This window comes from Marmota marmota, unplaced genomic scaffold (assembly GCF_001458135.2).
Source record: "Marmota marmota marmota unplaced genomic scaffold, marMar, whole genome shotgun sequence".
In the NCBI taxonomy this organism is placed as follows: domain Eukaryota; kingdom Metazoa; phylum Chordata; class Mammalia; order Rodentia; family Sciuridae; genus Marmota; species Marmota marmota.
Window position 1 is genome coordinate 3,090,345 of NW_026000000.1, and position 15,327 is coordinate 3,105,671.

The following is a 15,327-nucleotide window of genomic DNA, read 5'->3' on the forward strand; positions in this document are numbered from 1 at the left end:
AAGCCAAAGAGGAAATGGCTGCAATGTTGGTGGGTATTGCAGGCTTCCATTTCCTCCGACAGACAAATTGCTAATTCTTAAACTCCCAAGAAGTGGCCTCACTGGCAACTCCACAGAAGAGTGTGCAAATCCTGTTATAACAATTGTAAAAATAACTCCCTGTGTCCATTAGCAGAGTAGGAAGAATTTCTGTGAACAGCTGTAGGCACAGGCCTTGGATTTGACCCTAATCTTTGGCCTCTAAGGAACCTTATTTGACTGGGAAAATCAGATCAATTTGCTAGGGATGCACTGTTGCTTTAAACTGTTTCTTTCACGGGAATGTGCATGTGTGTGGGTGTGTGTGTTTTATTTCCAGGGAAGTTAAAAATAGTACAATTGATGATTATGTTAAGTAAAGAGAAAATGCACGAGTATTTGGAATTATGTGTAGTAAATAAAATGTTTACAAAGTTTAAGAAATTTGGCATATTGGCATGTTTAACCAAATAAATTGATGACTCAATTTAAATGCATGATAATTGACTTTAGTTGAGAGGAGAAAAGCAGTCTCTAAAGGCCAGGAAGTACTGGGATGGGGCAGGATAGAGAAGGTTGAATAATGGTACTGAAACACAGTTAGAAAGAAGAAATAAATTCAAGCATTCTACAACTAGAGATGGAAATGCTACTTACTCTTGGTTGAATGATTATGAATTATATATGTGTATCAAATTATCACATCATACCCATAAATGTGTATAATATCACGTATCAATTTAAAAATTTAAATGAAAAGTACATTTATTATTTTATAAGACTGTTTAAATAGCTGGCAAAGTGATACTTGTTAGTAATAACTTTTGGGGAATTTAAGTATTATTTGTCAAACCCTTTGCAGGCACATACAGCTAGCTCTCCTGAGTGAATTTGTTATAGTTTTTCCCAATGACCACTGAAAACTAGATTTTGATAAGAAAATGTCCTACACACATATCCTATTTTGAACCCTAAGTCCTTTCTGCCAATTAAAAAACCACCCTGCCCCCACATCACCCCAACTTTGCTTCCTTCTTTCCTGTACTTTACCACTGGCAGAGTAAACATGACTCAGAAACCGGCTCCTCAGGTTGTAACGTGAAATGATACACCGCTCATTTCATTACAGGGTAAACCAATGCCTTTTTTCATTAGTCTGGTTTCTCTAGAAGGTGTGTTGCTGTCTGCATTTCTGGGAAAAAACTCTCACAAGTGTGGAAAGAAAGGGCTTGCCACCGGTTTGGGCTTCTAGGGATCTTTCTCTTCAGGAAGGATTTTAATGTTCATCAGAAATACCTCCAGAGAACTCAAGAAGCTGTAGAGGTGAAGTAAGCCCGTGAAGAATCAGAATGGGAATCCTGTACTCCGAGGTATGTCATGTTTCTGCATGTAGAATTCCAAAAGTATTAAAAATGGATCATGCTTTTAAAGTATAGTTTCTTATCTTTGGTTTTATGTCTTCCTTTCTTCTGTTTAACTTTTTATGTGAGCATTAAGTTAGAAAAAATAAAATCCTGTGTGCTAGAATTTTTGGTGTTAAATATTTTAGCATAAGTTATTCCATAATACTAAAATGTTAGCTTGATCTGAGCTGAGAGCCATATGACACTCATTTCATTTAGTGGGATGACTTGGACCTTGTGAAGTTGAGTTTGAGTGGGCTTTTCTCCTGCTAAACATCCAAAGGGAAAGTAAAAATTATACCCAACTGGATTTTCTAAACATCAAAATCAAAAGATTGTCTCTTCTATGGAACCACATGAATACAGTAATACCTTTTACCTTGGTATTTGAAAGAATTACCTTAAGCAATTATTCATAAAGACTACCACTGTATAGAACAGAGAGGAAAGCAGTATATTTTTGATGTTTTGAGTATTTTTTTAATATCTGCTAGATAGAAAATACTCTTTCCTTGTATTGAAAGTAAGTTACTGGAATCAAATAAATCTCTAATGAGGTTGCAGGGAGTACAAAGAACTATGTTAAACAAGAGTACAGGAGGTGTAATGTCATTACTAGTCATGACTTACTTCTTCCCCTCTCCGACACAATTAACCAGTCAGTCTGCATTCCATTCCAAATGATCTAGGGAACCTCCTTGGATGATTTTGACCTACCATTAAAGGCAGTATATTTGCACTTATTTCTAATGCCACTTGTGTGTGGGTACATGCATATATGTGTGTTTGTGTGATTGTGTTTATAGTAAATGTACAGTTTGATAGGTTTACCATTCTAAGTATATCTTGCTCAGTGATTTGTCTCATGAAGAGAAATATGAAAATAACAAAACAGATAATGTCCTAAAATTCTGCTCTGGTAATTCTAAACTTTAGATGCCTAAGCATCAGGGAGAGGAGATTGTTTAATATGCAGTTTTAAGGGCACCCACCCCAGACAGTGATGCAGTCTGTGGAAGGGTCCAGAATACTACTCCTTAAGAGGAGCATTGCCTGTGATTCTGATGTGGGTGATCAGCTTAGCACCATCCTGAGAGAGATAAATACTCCTCTAGGCTAGTGCTTTTCAAATTTTAATGCACATCTGGATAACTTGAAGGTTTTGCTCAAATACAGGTTCTTATTCTGTAGGTCTGGGTGAGACCTAAGATTATGTATTTCAGTTTCCTGATGCTTACACTGCTGGTCCATGGACCACACTGAGTGGCCAGGCTCTACCTTTGGCCTTGGGAACTACTGTATTAAGAAAAAAAAAAGTCTCTACTACAAAAGCAGTGTGATTGTTAGTTGGGTGTTGATTTGGCAAGTGGTTGAGTCAAGGCCAGGCCAGGCAGGACATGCTCAATTACTTTTTAAGTATCAATGAGAATATTCCCAGAAATATTAAGGGTAAAGTAAATTCAAATTTTCTAATAAAATTAAAAATAAATACAATACACACAGACACACACACTCACCTTAGAAAGTACCAACTTACTTGAAGCTCATAGGTAATTATTCAAAGCTCATGATTAATAATGAATCATGAATAGTGTTGAAATAAATGTTGTCACTGTGCAACTCAACACCACAGTTGGAAGCAGATTCCGGGCCCTTCCATGTCATTCTGCTAACCTCCCCACTTGCTCTAGAGCTGGCAATATGAAACAAAGCATGAATCACCTGGGAGGTCTTAGTCATTTAGAAAGATGCTTTTGCTTTTGGCATATGATTTCCTAATTTTCAGAATTTCACCGTGATGTTAAATTTGGATACCTGAACTGATGCCAGGCTATGAAATATTCAGGATCAGAACAGTCAGACTTGAGCTATGGATGAAGATATTGAAGAGAAGTGGGTTCTCTGAGATTGCAAGGAATCTTTGGTTGCTTTTTCTGTCTGTAGGTGGGAGTTACGGGTGTGAATTAGGGGAAACCCCTGGTCTCATTCTGAAGTCAGTGGTTGGACTCTCTCATAGTGATTTTGAAGAGGCTAAGAAGCTCTGGAGTAATTTCTTAAATGCTTAAATGTAACCTCCGCATTTTTTTATGCACTGGTAGCTCTGTTTCCTTGGTAAATGCTGTGAGCCATCCATTAAGGAGACAAGGAAAGTCTGCTTCATCCCTAGACATAAGCTGCCTTGAAGTGGCTATTTTTAAAAGCATTTTAAGTGAAAATTCTATTTCTCACTCTGAGTGCAGGAAGCTCCTCTGGATTGGAGACATAGACATCATTTTCCCTTAAAGCTTGTATTGATAATAATTTCACAAAATATTTTATTTATTTATTTTTGTTTGTTTGCACTGAAGATTGAACCCAGTGTTGTTCTACCACTGAATTACATCCCCAGTGCTTTGTTGTTTAATTTGTGAATGGGTCCTACTAATTTGCTGACACTGGCCTCCAACTTGCAATCTTCCTGTCTTAGCTTTCTTAGTCCCTGGGATTACAGGCCTGGCTCATGCAAAATATATTCGTAAGAAAGAAGGAGAAAATGAGAGAGCATCTCAAAGTGGGTCCTACAATCTGTACTAGAGGATAAATTTAGAGATCACTGAAAAGATTGAGCTTTGGAATAATTAACCAATTATGTAAGCTGGACTTTAAACAAGACTGATTCATTTAAACCCTTATCAAATATAATATTTACTATAATCACAAACATTAATTTAGAGTTTGTAACATATCAGGTTCTGTTCCCAAACACTTGGTACATATTAACTCATATGATACAAGAATCTTATGAGTCAATATTATTATCTTTATTTTACAAATGAGGAAATTAGGCAAATATAGTAACTTGGCCAGATATATGCAGCTGAAAAGGATCTATTGGCTAGAGGTCAGGGACTGGGGTATGAAACCTGTGCTTGTCCACTCAGGAAAATAGTTCTTGTATGACTGTTCAACAATTAAGTTATTTTACTACTTTCTATCTTGACAGAGATGCCATGCTCCATAGACGTCAGTATTTTTTTTTTCTTTTTCTTTTTTTCTTTTTTAGTGCTGGGGATGGAACCCAGGGCTTCACTCATGGTAGGCAGATAACTCTACCACTGAGCTACATCTGCAGTCCCATGATGGTTGGTTTTAACCACTGTACTATCCTGCCAGGGATCTTCCTCATTAGGGTACTGCCCTTTTCCCTCAATTAAAGAATAGGTAAACTAAACCAAGGTTCTCATTAGATACAATCTATTCTCACCTTGCAAAAGATTGCTGTACTGAAAAATATTACAAAAGTTGGAAAAAAGGAAGATGTTGAGGACTTAACAAGCTCAGGAACAGAGCTTGTTAGCAGATCTACATATCTTTCATAGACTGTTGGCCTTGTCAGCCGTGGACATGGGCCCCCAAACTTGAAAATTGTTACATATATGCCTTGAAGTGTTGGGAAGGTCTAATTACAAGATTAGCTATGAGCAGAAAAATGCACGTGTGGGCATGCGTGAACACACACACATTCATGCACACACACACATTTGATATTAATTCTTTAGGAACGGATCTATTTTTTTCAAAGAAGCTCCTATTACCATAGAAAAAAAGGAATACATTTCAAAGAAATGAGGGATTGTTTTGACACGTACCCTGTCCAGAGAGAACAATTTAGGCTGAGAAGGGCTTATTAGGAAAGCTCATAGATGCAAACGAGGAGGAGAACACAGGGGAGAATAGCGATATGGCTGAAGGGAAGGTCTTGGAACTCTAAGTCAAGAACACCTAGAGTTTGGTCTTGATTGTGTCAGGAATTCTGTGAAACTGGAAGGAAGTTGTTTAACCTTTCTGGTGAACAGTTTTTATATTTATAAAAAAATAAAAATTAAAAAAAAGAAGAACTGCATGAGATTCAGCTCAGTACTTAATGGGTTATTCCATGATGTGGGAAAAGGCAAGACAAAGACAATGGAAAAAAAAATTGCCTCCCTCAAATCTTCCAAGCACTCCATCTGCCTTATTTATATATTGAGCCACTAGCAAGTTTTTGGCATTCTATATGCAAAAGGAGTATGGGTTTTCCATCTCATTGGTTCTATAATTCTTTCCTTGTATACTATAAGTAATTTTACAAATTATAGTGTTGTGATAAGTCTCATTTCAGAAAGGAAATGAAAACTTTAATGTGTGAAAAGCAACTAGGACTGAAAATTTATACATTTACACATTGCTTCACCTATCCATTTATTTAATTAATTTGTTTATTAAGCACATACTACATTCCAGGCATATGCTAATTCCTGGAATTAGTGGTAAATAAAAGAAAAATAGTCCTTGACTTCTTGGAGCCAATAATGTAAACAAACAAACAAAGAACCCAAACCAATAAAACAATGAACCTACTCTTGACAAAAGTAATTATTAATAGTGAAAAGAAGAATCAAGGAAGCAAGAAGGTTATGAGAGTATACAAGAGGGTTGAGGAGAGGTGTATATATCTAATTAGATTTCACCTGAAAATCTCCTCTTAGTGACATTTGTGCTGAGCTTTGAGAAGTAAGAGTTTAGTCCTGGGAAGTTTAGAAAAAGTGTGCCAGACTGAAAGAGTGTATATGTGGAGACTCTAAAGCACAAATGAGTCAGGACTGCTTGGAATAATCGAGAAGTATGCAAAGGAAGCGCTGGGGGGAGCAGTCCCTCTAGATGTAAGCCAAGAGGATGCATTGTTCATACGGTATTTGAAGACCAATAAAACTGACTAAAAGTTGATTTGCTTTTTAAGATCACCATGTCCCAATGATTCTCAACAATGCCAGTTTAGAACATCAGTTTAACAGCACCCTCCCACTGTTTAGCAGGAAATCCTGGTTTCCACAAGCCTTGAGAGTGCTAGGAACTGAAGTTATAGAGGTCTTCAGGGACAGATCATTCAGGTCTTGAGGGCCATGATGGATGATTTTGACTTAATTCTAAACAGAATGGAAAGCAATAAAAGGATTTTAAGAAAGGGAATAACATGATCCTGTTAATGTTCACAAAGCACTCGATGTCAGCAGTGGGGGAATAAATTGACAGGATGCAAGAGAAGGTATGGGAACCTGAAAGGAAGCTGTTGTGGTAGTCGGTGTGGTGTGATGGTGGTGGTGATGGTAAAGATCAGTGTAGTAGACTGTGGACAAATTTTTGGCTGGTTTGGAGAAGCGGAGTGAATGAAAGTTATTAACTAAAGTTGATACCCAGGATTCTGTCCTAGACTAGCCAGGTGATGGTGGTGCTAATGAGAGGGTCAGAGGGACTAATGAGTTTCAGAGTTCAATTTGGACATATTACTTCCCTGATGGGGATGTAGCATGGATACAGGAATGGAGCTCCAAGGAGAGGCTGGGTAAGAGGTAATCATTTTGGAGTTATATGCATATATATGTAAAGCCATAGAAACAGATGGGTTCAGGTAGAGAGAATACGGAGACAGCCAAGGATCCCCAGATCATTATAGAAAGGTTTGGTTCTGCAAGAGAAGTAAGGAAATATTATAGGAAAAACTCCCTCGAACATCTTTTGACCTTGTAACACTCAATAAACATAAACATCTTCAGTCAAATGGTAGATTTTTTTTTTAATTCTGGAAATGAAAACTTAATAATATTCAACTTCTACACATGAGGTTAACTAATTGGTTAACCAAATGTGGTAAATGAGGAGAAACTTGAGTTTCTTAAGTCCTGTAATAAAAGGACAGGACAGGACAGGACACAATGGTTTGTGTTCCAGAAGTTTCACTTCTGTCTCTAAGAGCCTCAAGCAGGAATGTACAATAGTTTAAAAGCTGACCTCTGAGGTCAGAAAGCCTAGTTTTCAAATTCCAGCCCCACCAATTTCAAGGAGGAAAGCAAGAAGAATAACTCCCCCAAATCTTGCCCATTAATAAGGAGGAAATCACTTTATTTTACATTTTATAAGATAAACTTTATTTCATAGCTGTTTGCATATGTATATTAGAATAATCATTTTCAACTAAATAAATTGAAAGTTTTCTTTTTCCAACTGAAGAAATTCCATTTGGCTTTTAAAATGACAAGATTATTTGAGATGCATTAAGGTGTCACAGAAATTTTTTACTTTTAAAATAAAGATTTCATAGAGTCTGTCCAAATTATAATTATTTTAATTAAAAGTCTGTACTGTTTACTTAGTTGTATGAATACTTGTTAGTGCCTAGCTCCCCTCATCTTAAAGCTATTAAGTTTAGAAACTCCTTTTCTTGGAAAACCTCTGAAAAAGAGATGAGTGGGAAGTATTTACTATTTGGGAATTCAGAAAATACTGCAGCAAAATGCTTCACATGCTTATTAACTGGGAAGTCTCAAAACTGAATCACTAAACTTAAAGCAGATCATGTCAAAACTCAACTGAGGTTCTCATCAAGCAGAATAAGATTCAAAGTCTTTACCATGATCTACAAGGCCTATGTTCTTTGGTCCCCAAAGCATTTTCAATGTCCTACCACTCTCCTTGCCCTTGCATCCACATTGACCTCTTTTGTAGTTCTAGGGAAATGCAATCCAGGTCCTATGTCAAGATCTTGACAATTAAGTTCTCTTTGGGAGGTTTCCCTTCCCTGAGAGCTACTTGACTCTGTCCACTTAAAACATCACAGATCTTTGCTTAAATCTCACCTAAGATCTAAGATGGGTCTTGAAAGAAAAGTGACCACAACACTCAGAGCGACCAAGAGAGCTTTATTGCAGCAGTGCAACAGAGGAGAAAAGAGAGAAAGAGAAAGAGAGAGAGAGAGAGAGAGGAAGCGCGCGCAAGAGGAAGTGCGCGCAAGAGAGAAAGACAGAGAAAGCAAAAGAGAGAGCAAGAGAGAGAGGGGCCCTGCAGGAGGGAGTTTTTATAGCCCAAATCTCATGAGGTCTCTGGGTCTGCAAGCTGCCTTGTTGGCACAAGGGGGGTTAAGTGTTCGGCCTTGAGCCGGGGCTTGGGTGTTTGGGCTTGAAGCAAATAGTTGATAAAGAGCCAGACACAGGGTTTGAGTTGTCAGGTCATCCTGCAGCTAACTTTATTTGGCATGCCCTGCAGACAGCTTACTCAGCCTGTCCTGCACCTAACAGGTCTTATTTTTCTCTATGTATCTATTCTTTTATAAAGCATTATCAAGTATTATAATTTTAAATTATCAAGTATTGTAATCTGAAATTTTTTTTCTGGTTTGTTAGGTCAAGCTATTATGATTTTTATGATTTCTAGGGTAGCTGCTATTGATGAAGGTATATTGATACCTTCACTGTTTTAAATGTCAGTTTAATAAACATGTATCTACCTTGTAGAAAATAAAAGAGTGGATTATGTAGAAGTTATAAGAATGTGAAAACTAAAATCTTTGTTTCTCTCTAAAGAATTTACCTAATCATAAAGCCAGACACAAAATTATCCCAATCAATCACCCTTGGGAGAAATTCTTGAATATAGGCAATTCCTAACTTACAACAGCTCAGTTTTCATGCTTTTGTGGCCAAAATTATTTTAAATAGACTTCAAAGTAATAACCAAAACTCATTTGTGACACCAAAATAATCCAACTAATTCTAGCACCAATGTCCATACCCTTTTCTGGCTAATTGATATCACTAAAAACAGATTTCCTCTGAGGCTCAGGCAAAATTTGGGGGAAAGCTTTACTTTCAGAGATGTCCATACTGGTATAAGCAGTTCAGCTATTTCTAGATGATTAAAATAATATCAAATATTTTCCCAGATTTTATTTATTTCTATTAGACTTGGAGCAAGTTAAAATATGATTATGTTAAATAACATATAGGTAATTGTGAACATGCTGTGTGGCTTATGCTACCATAGACATTTCTTAAATTTTAGTGCCTGGAAAAGTGAAATGGAAACATATGGTTAGAATAAAGGCACAAAAAGTTGTTCCTAAAATTTCAAGTTTCCAGATTTTTGAATGCTCCTTAGTTAATATGATTTTAAGAGTTTCAATGTTATGTTATGGCTTTACTTCCGTTATGGGGCCTTATTTCTTTTACCTTTGCAGAGATTCTCAATCCTCACTATGCATCAGAATCACCCAGGGAACTTTCAAATACCACCAATGACTTCACCTTATTCCTACAAATTCTGATTTAATTGGTTAGTTGTAAGCCCTGGGCCATGTCTTAAAATGCCCTACACTTAGCCATGGTTGATAATCAGAGAGAAAAACACCAACAACTAGTAATATATCACATGATATATTACTTTAAAAACCTCAACCCTTCTCTAACCTCAGTTCTCAGCCAGGTCAGGTGGATTTGTGTACCAATCAATAAATAATTTTTATTCATATTCATGCTCACCACTACAGAAGTCTAACTTTAGGATAGTTGTAATCCCGTTAGGTAGATTAAACTTAAACCACTGGAAAAAGTCCAATGAGCTACTTGAGGTTCTATATACTACCTACTTTCTGTTAGTAGGTGAGATTAAAGAGAATTCTTGAAGATGAGCTGGGCCAGATAGCATAGTTTGAAAGGCAGAATAGTTGCAAGCAAGGAGTCCAATGGTAGGAGTGAGGAGACTGGCCTGATCAGACCTGTAAGATCATGTATAAAGGCGATAGTTTGTGCACAGTTGGCCCACCGAAAAAAACAGAAAAACATCATGGACACCTCCCCCTCTAGGAAATGAGGAATATTCCCAATTTCATTAATGATCAGTGCAATTTAACAAGATGATGTGATAGGGAGTGCCTTGGACTGGGGGATGATCACTTTAGATTGAATGGTCATGAAAAACCTCTCTGAGGAGGTGACACGTGGGCTGATACCTAATCTGACCTAGCAGAAAGCCAGCAATGTATCTCCCAAGTAAGTACAACACCCGAGGACAGAAGTAAACATGGAAGAACTGGAATGCTGTGAGGCAGAGGGAGAGTATAGATGAGGTTGAAGAGAAAAATCAAATTGTGAGTGCGGTGTATTAATTCTGTGTTGGTTCAAAGGTTGTGCAGAGCACAGCTGTAGGAGCCACATTCACAGGTTAGCCCATGAGAACTCTTGCATGCTAGGTAAAAACTCCTGCTCTTCAGTCTTTTCCTCACCCACTAGTCTATTTCCTCAGCGTCTTTACTGATAGATGGTCTTGGCCAGGTGTTGTCATGCCCTCCCTCATTGTGGTCATTTCCCTTTACTCTATGCCCACCATAACCATTTTTTTTTTTTTAACCATGGTTCAATTTCTTGATATCTTCGACATCTATTGTTGCTGGTGACACTTTCTCTACCTTCCAGCTTCTGTCAACCACCCTCCAGGACCCCCTTCCACCTTTCTGAAGCACGCTTTGCCCTTTCCTTCTGTCTCCTGACGTCATTCTTTATGACCTTAATATTCACAAGCCTTCTCCTTTTCAACCACTGTCTCCAAATAAGCACTCATTCCCTTTCCACACAGCTATTATTCTTGACTTCTCATCCCTGGACAAATTGACGTCTCTCATCATAACTTTTTTTTTCCAAGCAGAAAAAACTTTATTTCTATCAAATTGAAAAGTATCAATCTTCAAGCAAGATAACCAAAATGATAATAAACAGAATATGAAATATAAAACAGATCACAGGATTAGGTACTTTTAAGCGCACACACCCAAATCAAGATGTTATCAGTCATCATAGGGTTCTTTTTCTCAATTTCTGATAGAAATGAAAAAGTAAAGTGCAGCTCTTTTTGATGTTACTGGTTTCATCTTTCAACTTTCAGCTCTTAGTGTCAGAGGCTCATTTTAGAGTTCTTTTGCTTAATTCAAAATAGAAATCATGAAGGGACAAAGCGATGTCATTTGAGGGAGGCTTTATTGGGTTCAAGCAAGGGAGAACTTGAGGTAGGGTCTCCAAACTGCTCCAGACAGGCGGAGCAAAGCTTATACCGCCAAAAGAGGGCGGGCTTGCACAGGCGCAATGGGCTTCTGCAAAACTCTGAGGACGCTGCACCCATCTCGTCAGTTCTTTGCTTTCAGCGCCGAGGTTTGCACATCGCCAACAGTGGTTAGGTACTTCAGCATTTCGCTTGCTAAAGAGGTGGAGGTGTTTTATACCGCCAGCCCAGTGAGGTCATATATCGGTCAAGTTCAAGCCTATTTATTGCTTGTGCGGAGGTTGAGGGAAAGCTTGGGGGAGGAATCAGCATCTCCTGAACTTGGTCAGCCGTGGAAACTTCTTTTTGAAAGCTGCTCTTTAGGCAGGAAACCTTGGTGGGTGCAATAAGGGCCTTCCCTGCCCTGTCTCAAAGATGGCCAACACCTGTCACACCGAGGTAAAGCACTCTGACTAAAGGCAAACACACCCTGTAATTTCACAGAACAATAAACCAGAAAGACAGGTGGTCCCTGGGTTAGAAAACAGACTTGAACTTGAGAGGGATCACAGTGAAATGTTGTAATTCAACAATTTCCCCCCTGAGATCTGTTCATCTTAAAAACAGGAATATGTGAAAATCTGTAGTATAGATTCCCATAGAAGTAGAAAATCTCTTAAGCCCCATTATTCCTTGGAGCTTACATGAAGGCAGAATTTTAATTTTTTTCCCTTTATTATTCTCTAAATTGTGAATACAAAGTAGTTTGTTCCCCAGGGAGCATCTCCAGGGTGGGTTGTTCCTTTGAAGTTTCAAACAGGAAATCTTTTATTTAGCAAATGACACTGTCCTAGAATGAACTAATTGTTACCAGAGGAAGGAATTCATCTGCATACCATCTTTGTTCTTTTGGAAATGTTTTACCCTGTTTCTTTCATACCCTACCCCCATCAAATTAAGAAATATCCTGAAGCATATGGATAATGATATTTATTCTGGCAAGAATTGTGCAGATTTCTACAAGAAAGATAAATATGACACTTATGACAATTCTTAATTTTAATGCATTTCCATAGATGCAGGAAGAAGATTTTTTGTTCATAGTTGAAATACAGCTCCATGGTTTCCCAACATTTAACCAGACTGGGTCAGTTAGATATAGAAAGGATTGATAACTTATGACCAGAGCACATTCTCATATTTAAGTCTCCATTACTGGGGCCTTCACCAAATAGACCAGAGAGTTAATAAAACCGTAGGAGGATAGAGAGAAAGCCACTCATACTGTGAACAGGAGACCTTCTTTATTTCCTGCCTGACAAATCATCTGCAGCAAGAAAAGACACTGCCTGTTATATTAAAGGTAAATAAATGAAATTCACAGGGTGTACATGAATGCCTGCTGAGGTTCCATAATCCAGCAGCGTATACATGAGACACACGCCCTTTGTATACCCAGTGTGCAGTTGCCACCATAACACACTGATTGCCATTCCTAGTCTCATGACCAGAGGATCAAAGCAAACATTCCAGGAGCAAATATATTGTTTCACCTAGTCGTGAGGATGGGGAACACTAACCAGGGAGAGGTATTAAAAAGGCTCTTTGGAATATCCTGATGAATCCCTAGAGGTATATGAAAGAAAGCATATGTTTAAATAAACAGGAGTTTTTCAGTTTTAAAACATAAGAAGACCAGATAATTGAAATAATATTATTACACTGTTATACTGGGTAATTCTTGAAGATTTAATTAGGCAATGTGTTTAATGCACTTAGTATGGGAGAACTACCTAGAGTGACTATACCTTAACACATTTGAAAATATATAGTCTTTATGATTTAAACAAAGATCCCCAGCAGGCTAAAACTATTCAAATAACTAAAATCAGGTTGTGATGAATTAAAATTTATAAAGACCTTATTTATGGATTTGCACAGGCATCTTTCTACCCATCTCAGCATTTAGTGTTGCAGGAAAAAAACACAGCAGTACCTCTAAGAATTCTCTCTCACTAAAGGCTAGTCATTCTTTCCCCTTCCCTACCAAACATAGGGATATGACCAGGGTGACACTGGAGTTAACTTGAGCTTGGCTGCTGGAAAGTGGCAGAGGAGAGATCCTTGGGGAAAGAAGACAAGACAGGAAGCAGATCTCCCTAGACTATGGACACAGTTGTTGCATGACAAGCAGATGGTGGGACAAAGTGGGAATCTGGCATTCAGAACCATGAAAATGCATAATATATATAGGCAACAGTATAATAGTCAAGAGTTGTCCTTTGTTAGATGCTTGACTACTATTTCATTCCCTGCTATCACTTTCCCAAGGATTAGTTTATCATCAAGATCTGCTTGCAGGTATGAGCCAGGAAATGATTTGCTTTGATCTCAAGGTAGAAAAGGGAGTAGGTTTTGAATATCTCCAAGAAGCCCAGGCCTATGGGCAGGCACTATGGTTAAGGATGCCTCAATGAGATTGGCTCCTCCACAGAGTATTGTGGGCCAAGTTCCTTCTATTTATAGATAAGGACTTTGGGAGGAGAAACAAAGGCTCACACTCTCTTCCAGTAGCTTCCTTTACTTAAACAAAGGGTGGAAACAGGAATAGTTTCACACACTTTAGTGAACTTCGCTATTCTTGACAGGAGGCCACAAGCAGAACTCAGCAGTGTCAGTGCCCTGGGTTGTTTGGAGTAAGACACAGATATCTAACATTCAGGAAAAAACTCATGCTTCTCAGTCTGGAAAACCTGTTCTTGAATCCTACCTGCAGTGTTCATTGGTGACAGGAGCCCAGACAAGATGCTTCACATCTCAGTATAAGTTAATTTCTTTATTTATCTCATATGATGCTAGAAAGATTGGTTGAAATGTTAATAAAGGTCCTAAAATTATTTTCACCCAGTAGGCCTTGAATAAATGGCATCTATCATAAGTCAGTCTCTGTGTTGGAGGATAAACACAGCAACATTATCAATGTCCAAATAAGTGGAAAGCAAACTCAATTAAGAGCTGGGTAGAATCACAGAATGTAAAGTTAAATCAGAATCTTAGAGATCATCCAAACTTGTTTTATTTATTTTAATTTCACATTATTTACTTTAATGTGAAGGAACTGCATGCATGGCATTAGAAGAAAACCCAAGAAAAGATGTTCCATTAATTTTACTTGTGTCAAAATATTTTCAAGATAACTTTAATTTTTACAGAAGAATTTAAGGGAAAAGTAGGAAGTTTGTTGAAGAAATAGATTTTTAAGGACATTGAACATGAAACGAGCACCATATTTCAGTAACCATTGAAAAGTTTCTCTCTTATTGGTGTCATCTAGCAAAGGACCCTCAACAGCCAGACAATCCCAGTGGTAGGACTACTGTTGGAACCCAGTGGCCTGATACTGTCTTCTTTTGTTTAGAGAGAGAGAGGAAGATGCGTTTAGAGAGAGGAGGATGGAGGAGTAGGGTATGCATCAGGGATCAGGCCATTTCTTATACCTCTCCCCCAAATTCAAAAGTCAGCCATTACATTGGATCATCTGCTAAGCACATAGGGAACTAGAGAAAGAAGTTTTAAGATTTCTTTCTGCTTTGAAAAAGTGCACACTTTCCTCTTTTGAATTATCCATTAATTTATACCTAAGATACAAGCTTGCAACATTTAGGTGAACATTAGGTTTCCCAATATTTTTAAAGGCTTCCCCCAAACTCTTGGGAAGCAAATTTTTTCACAGTAAGAGTAGAAGTGCAAGCCCATGAGAGTTGGACCAACAGTTTAAAACCCTCTACATGGCTCAGGTCTTAGTGTATTGAAGAGATTTAATATAGTCTCCCATCTCTCGATGCATACAAAGAGGAATTTAAGAGGAATAAATGCAATAACTATCTGTAGTATTTAATAGCCTAGGAAGATGGGAAACAAATGTAAGAAAATACAGTAAAAAAAAATTGTGTCAAAAAGGAAGGATACTGTGGAGCATGGATCCCTGGAAGAAGGCATCTTCAGTCCTACCAGGATAAATGAGTTGAGGACACTTGTGATTAGGCTACCATAGAAACAACATGGCCATCCCCCTGCCCCTCCC

General features: G+C 37.9%; 1 protein-coding gene across 1 annotated transcript in view; it reads left to right on the forward strand.

The window, feature by feature from the left end:
• Positions 1-1,092: 1,092 nt before the first annotated feature.
• Positions 1,093-15,327, forward strand: part of Ankrd22 (ankyrin repeat domain 22) — a 35,352-nt gene continuing 21,117 nt past the window's right edge. The window contains exon 1 of the mRNA XM_048807422.1: positions 1,093-1,388. Coding sequence (XP_048663379.1) covers positions 1,368-1,388 — 21 coding nt within the window. The 5' untranslated portion in view covers positions 1,093-1,367. The remainder of the gene's footprint in view (positions 1,389-15,327) is intronic.